General features: G+C 36.6%; 1 protein-coding gene across 2 annotated transcripts; it reads left to right on the top strand.

The window, feature by feature from the left end:
* Nucleotides 1-856: 856 nt before the first annotated feature.
* On the top strand, nt 857-5508 carry gfi1b (growth factor independent 1B transcription repressor). Of its 2 annotated transcripts, none has more exons than XM_065244289.2 (7): nt 857-986; nt 1425-1546; nt 2269-2436; nt 2522-2751; nt 3056-3193; nt 3305-3470; nt 3934-5508. In XM_065244289.2, the coding sequence occupies exons 2-7, from the start codon at nt 1432-1434 to the stop codon at nt 4110-4112; spliced, it is 996 nt and encodes a 331-aa protein (XP_065100361.1). In that variant the 5' UTR covers nt 857-986; nt 1425-1431; the 3' UTR covers nt 4113-5508. The 2 variants fall into 2 exon arrangements, with proteins under 2 accessions (XP_065100361.1, XP_065100360.1); XM_065244288.2 differs by having other exon boundaries at nt 2257-2436; nt 3934-5506.
* Nucleotides 5509-7045: the final 1537 nt, after the last annotated feature.

Genomic DNA, 7045 nt, shown 5'->3' with positions numbered 1-7045 from the left:
ATAAAATTGTGCAAGGTTACAACATCTTATAAAACAAATATACAGCATCATATTGACGCTATTAGCTTACATGAACATGTAGGACTTTTTCAATGTTTTCGTTACTCAGATAAAGGTAGTACCCTAAGCTTTTCATAATTATATATCTTATTTTAAAAGCCCGAGGCTGCATCTAAAATACAACAGTGCAAATAAAACTAAGTAAACATTCTGAGGTACTAACATTACAGGTTTGGTGTGTACTTCTGGGGGTTACTTTTAAGCGTGTAGTTTGTCTCCAGTTCATCAGTTGTGTTATTAGTCAAATTATGAATAATAATAAAGATGAGTTGATGAAATACTCATATTCGTCATAAGATTTCATAAAAAACATATATCTGGTTGCGCTGTTACAGTTGCCTAACACAGTCTCCACTAGTGCTTGCACTATTTATTTACTAAAGTATCCTACATTGTAGGAAACTGTATTATAACGTAAGTATACTGTAGTAATATACTTTAGTGTAGTATTGATAGGCTAATTTACTAGCAGCCTATAATACAGTATTCTGTAGAATTTAGTTTAGTAAATTGATATCAGTAAATAGCCTACGTAAATAAAATATTTAGTAAGGTTTAAAAACACTATAGTAGGAAGTTAACTATAATTTGGTATACCACATATATTTTAAATTTTAGCACATTATTATTTAAAATGATAAGTATTTGTTTGAAAATTAGCAATTTCGTTAAGCCTATGGTAAATAGTGTATCTTAAAGGTGTTTGTAGACAAACGTTGCACCTGTGCGCAGTCTCTCATTGGTTGAAAGCGCAGTCAGATTCCACCGCAGAATTATCGGATTGAAAATCAGGGAGGGGAGTTAAAAACGCAACGCAACAAACTCACAGCGATGCAGTGCTTATGTTTCTAAACAACGGATTTTACACATCACGAAGTTTGCCTTCTACACAAGAATACATTTAAACAAGGATATTTCAAATTCAGGTAAAACTATAACTTTAATATAAACTAAAAAAATTTTTAAAGTACATATTATTATTGTTGATATAGATTATATTTTAATTATTAATATTATTATGTGTTGTTATTAGCCTATATACTATATATTAGAGCAAACTTGTAACGAAATTATAGGCTAAAACATCGTGAAACATACAGAGGATTAATGTTGAGACAAATGTAATTTGATGAAATGATGAATAGTTTGTAATTATTTGAACAGAAATGACAATGTTACAGTAGCTAAAAACAGCTTAAACTTATTTGTGGATAACGTAAAATTTCTGAATTGGAGCCATTTGTTTTATTTTTATTACGTTTAATTAAGTTTTGTCGTTGGCTATGTGCACACTTTTATTCGTAAGTTAGATTAAAACAAAACCATTAAAGAACCTGCAAAAACGTTGTACTGTTTCTGTACAGAATAATCATGCCACGATCGTTTTTGGTGAAAAGTAAAAAGTGTTCTTCCTACAATGTCCATCGACCAATCGACACCGAGCAAATCGAACAAAAAAAACTTTCGGACACAGGACCCAAAACAAGTAAGTGCCTCTTTTGTAATAACTTTTTGTAAACATTTATTATTATTGTTTTATTATATAACACTTCAACTACAATTCATCTAGATGTATTCAAAACGAAAGTTAAATTTCACATGGTTCTATGATTTAAAAAAATCCACAGAAACCTACAATAAACATATTGGCGTATATTTAATCTACAATAATTAAAATCCATGACTATACAAATCTCTAAATGTAATTAGTAGGGAAATGATTTGTTTAAATTGAGTGCTTGGCGGATGTGCAGAGCACCTGTCAGATTGATGTTTACTGATGAGGGTTCAGCCTCGAGGCTCACTCAGCAGCTCAATAGTGTTTGAGACACAGCCGCTCACGCGCCCTTGCGCCGCAGCTCCGTAAGCTTGTCAAACGGTTAGGGTGGATGTCACGGATATGCAAACTAGAGCCATTCAAACAAGAGACCAACATTCTCACATCATAACTGCTCACAGGCCATTCCAGGGTTCATTTGAAATACATATAATAAAAAAGAGGTTCTTCTAGGGGAAACAAATCATTCTTCTGCTTTGTACACACCTTTATTTAACTGAAATCAAATTATGTTTCTCCCTTTATAAGTATTTTTCATCTTATTGTGATCAAGTTGTGATCATTTGATTGTTGTTGTGATTTCAAACAACCTGTAATTTGTCACATATATTTTCAATTTTGTGATTTTCTTATCTTAGTCCCAGCATTAGTCCCTTCAGAAGCAAAGGAGCGTAAATCCCCAGAGCAGCCCAAGTTAGAGCCCGTCACCCAGCTGTCACGCAAAGACCCATATGACTTCATCAAGAGTGAGCAAGAACCCGACTGCCCGATACCATCTCACCCTGAGGTCACAATCCGTCGCCCTTATTTCATATCTGGTGAGTGCCCAGCATTCGGGTGACATCCTGAATTAAGCAGATTTCTCAAAATAAAGTTCTAATAGACATGTCTCCACCTCAACAGAGCCTAAACTGGCAGAATTCCCACCCTATTATAAGAGCTCTTACGCTTGGGATCATGTTCCCTCTCCATATGACTTCAGACAGATGAGCTTTCCCCCGTCGCTCCTTCAGCACGCCAGTAGTTTGTATGGAGCTCACCTAAAGCAAAGCTCAGAGCTTCCACAGCCGCTGGACTGCAGCACACACTACTCACCGACATCCAACACCTATCACTGCATTACCTGTGACAAGGTATTCAAACACGAATGGCTTTCATTTTGAGGACAAACTTAATTATGACAAAATTTGACTCCTCGTTTTCATATAAATGAATTGTTTTAGGGCAAAGAAATAGGCCAAAACTTTAAAACCTAAGTTAGATTGCTCAAGGTGGGTGTACCCCAATGCATAGATTTTCTCAAAATTCTTTATGAGGTGCATTATGGGATACTTTTTAAAAACATACACACAGTGTGTGTTAATGCAGATTGTATGAGGAATGCTGTCCATCTGTACTGCGTTTGGTCTCAATACTGGTTTCGGTCCTCCTTTCCAGGTCTTTTCCACCCCTCATGGACTAGAGGTTCACGTCAGACGTTCTCACAGTGGCACGCGTCCATTCGGCTGTAGTATCTGCAGAAAAAGCTTTGGTCATGCGGTTAGCTTAGAGCAACACATGAACGTCCACTCTCAGGTAAGAATAGATGAGTTTAGCTGCTGAATTATGGGTAATGAACATGATTTAATGCATACTGGAGTATAATGGCAGAAATGTATATATCATTTTTTTTTATTTTGCATAAAGGAAAGAAGTTTTGAGTGCAAGATGTGCGGGAAGACTTTCAAACGCTCCTCGACGTTGTCCACCCATCTTCTGATTCACTCGGATACTCGGCCGTACCCCTGCCAGTACTGCGGCAAGAGATTTCATCAGAAATCTGATATGAAGAAACACACCTACATACACACAGGTGACACGCCATTGCCATGCTTGTGATAAAGAAGATCATGCTTTTTAAGGTTGAATAAATCCTTTAATATCTTTTGGGAAATGCGTGCAAAGCGCCGATTCTATGTAAATCACAGATCATTCACGTCTGCCGAAAAATCAACACATAGATGCTTAAGTTGGCTTGCTTTCCAGGGTGTGTTCCCAAGAGCGGCACAGCTACAGATAAATCAAGAAAAAGATTAAACAAATGTTGTCTCGATTTGCATACCTGGTCTTCCTGCTTCGCCGATACACCTCTTGGAAAGTTCCCTTTGCATGAGTGCTGTAGCAAACAGCCACTCCTATATTGGAAAACAGAACAAATCTGAGTGGCACGCAAATCCAGTTTATTAAAGCAAAGGCTTCCACTGTTTTACCCCGGATTAAAAAGGCTTTCTGTTCCCGACATTGTTTTAAAAGTCATCTGTTATGTTTGCTTACAGGTGAGAAACCTCACAAATGTCAGGTGTGCGGTAAGGCCTTCAGCCAGAGCTCCAACCTTATCACACACAGCCGCAAACACACCGGATTCAAGCCGTTCGGATGCGAGATCTGCTCCAAGGGCTTCCAGAGGAAAGTGGATCTTCGCAGACATCACGAAAGCCAGCACAGCCTTAAATGATGGAGGTGTGATGAATAGACGATCCATGGCACCAAAAAGACACCTGAAGAATGTAGAACGTTCATGTTAACATCCTTTAACATAACTTACTCTTCAAAATTCATCAAAATGACAAGATAAAGCAATAAGCCTGGAAAATCGATGGCGAACTCAATGATTTTTGTTTCCAATGTACAAATGCACTTTTTGTAGTAAGCCATAATTCATCTATTATGTGAGCAAAAGTGTCTGAATAGTGCAACAATGTCAGAAAAATGGTCTTGAGGTGTCACCGGGGCAGTACCCTTTCAAAAAGTACACTTTTGGATATAAAGAGTTTATATTAATTGCTCATAGGTATACATATTGGTACTAAATATATACATATCTGGGTGATTCTCACGAAATCCAGATTTAGAAGGTGTCCGGCATCAGAATTTTTAAAAAGTCCTTAAAGCCTTTTTTTATATTAAGGTCTGAACTTACTATAACCATTATTTTTAGAGGATTTTAAAAATATTTCCTATAGAATTTTTTACATTTTTTAGATTATCATCATCAAAAATTATCATTACCGCTACATGATATTACATTAAATATATGCATTTACAAACTCATGTTTTGGTAATGAGAACTAAAAAGTTGTCTAGATACTATGACAAACAAAATTTCAACTTTTATCTGGAGAGAAAAAAATAAGAACTGCTTACCTGGTAGCCATTTTGAGTGTCACAGTCAATTATGTCCCTTCCTATTTTTTTTAAATGTTAGTTCATTGAGGGCTTAAAGAATGATTGAAAATTGTTGCGGAGGATGAGAAAATTGGTCTTGGACACATTTATATTCCTTATTATTGTCTCTACATTTACCAATGATCACCAAATACCACATGTTTCTTTATTGTAAATGTTTATAGTATAACATGCACTGAAGCTTTTTATTTTTTTTGATTTTTTAATTATAAATATTTCCATGTCAAAGAACCCAAATCCAGTCATGGACACGTTGCGAAAATGGGAATTTTCCCCTTAAATGTGAAAAAAAAAAAAAAAACCAAATTGGTTTGTATGATGTCATTTGAAATCATGTGCAAAATAGTACATGAAGAGATGTTTGTAACTGTATGCTTCTTATTTTGATACTCTTACTTTGCATTTACTTTTTTTTATCAAAATATTTCATGACACCTCATAAGTCTAATTTTGTGAGAATCACCCATCTGTACGTAAATATTCGGACCCTTATAAATGAGACAGTGACAACTATTTTGTTCCGACAGTGTATAAAGGATTTGATACATTTTTTCAATATAAACACATTTGTACCTACCAAGCTTATACCCAACTGCCTTTATTGCCTGTAAAATCAGACACTTTTTATATGAATGCTTTTGAAAATATTATATGTTATTGTTTTGACTTAACTATCTTAATTCTTGTACTATTTATAGAAAATGTGAAATAAATACTTCTGTTTGCAATTTCAGTTGATCAATAATTCTTAAAAGTGTTCACATCAAGGGTAAGGGATACATACAGTAAACGTGTTAAAAATCAGTCCTCGCACACACAGTGAAAAACGAGACAAGTCAGCAAACAAGGCTTTGCTGTGTTTGTCTTCTGGTGTCTCCGCCCTGTCGAGGATCCGGATACACAGTTCCGTTGGTCCTGCTGATGGTTCTGCACACCGCCAGAGGCTGTGTGAAATCTCTGGTGTGACAGGAGATAAAGCTTCATTCAAATGGGTACCTGGAACTCTAAATGCAAATCACCTGCCTAGCAGGTTTGTAAACTTCACGTGGCAAAATGAACGGACATGATGGGCCAGACGCCAGCATGACCATGGAGAGGAAAGAAAAATAATATGTTAATGAATGCGAGAATTTTTTTGATTTGAAGTGTGACCTAGTCTCAGTCTTAGTTGTGCAAACATTTCGACTACATCACCTTTGAGAAAAACACAGAGATTTAGTGACGCCTCCTTCTCGGGTCACTCCCATCAGTAGAGTTCCAGCTGCTTTGCCAAACAAATTCTTACCGACACGGCCCTATGCTCACCGCCCATCTCAAACAAAAGAGACAGTTAGGAAAATCCAATCAGTCTACACCGTAATAAAACCCACATTACACAACTCTCATGTGGTCCCTCAGAATATTCAACCTTCGGCGTTGATCGGTCACAAAAGCCAAAACAAGAAAAAACGTGTTCAGGATGATTAAGTGCTGTAATTCAACCATTACAGCAAGAGGAACTGATTTATAAAAAGCTGAAGACAGTTGGACAAAAATCTCATCACTTCCACCCCCGACCTGTTCCCCATCCATCCCCTCGCACACCTGCAACAAAAGAAATCATGTGCGAAAGAAGTTGGATATACAGAAATCAGTGTCCGCATCAAGGTGGTGGAAACAGACGGTGCATTTTGGGTACAGCTGGTAAACAAATCTGTGGCATCCATGCAAATGAATGTGTATACTGTATTTATTACCTGGGCAACAGTGTCTGAATCAGGACAGTTAGAATCACAATCTTGCTCCCTGAGCCAATTGGCATTAGGTTTAGATGACTGGCATTGTCTGAGCAAACAGGATTTCAGGATTAAGATGAGTAGGTGGGGTCAATTGAGTCACAAATGGAAAAAAGGGGAAATGGAGGGACAAGGGCAGGTAAAAAACATTGACTTCAACTTCCTCTTTTTACTGAATGCGTGTGTGTTTATAGATCACTGCAGTCACACATGATTTTGTAAATCTGAAAGTGGTTTGTTCACCACTTATGCAGCTGTGCATTAATGATCATTTCTGAAAAAGAAAAAATAGGAAAATTAAATAACCCCCAGGGGTTTCACTGCATAATTATCTAATGCAAGTACATATACAAATCAAATATTTGGACACACCTACTCATTTTTTTTTATTATTATTGTTATACCAAAGGGCTTTTGAATAGTTTTA

Source organism: Paramisgurnus dabryanus, chromosome 18 (assembly GCF_030506205.2).
Source record: "Paramisgurnus dabryanus chromosome 18, PD_genome_1.1, whole genome shotgun sequence".
Lineage (NCBI taxonomy): Eukaryota > Metazoa > Chordata > Actinopteri > Cypriniformes > Cobitidae > Paramisgurnus > Paramisgurnus dabryanus.
This window is presented reverse-complemented; position numbering and strand designations above follow the sequence as displayed.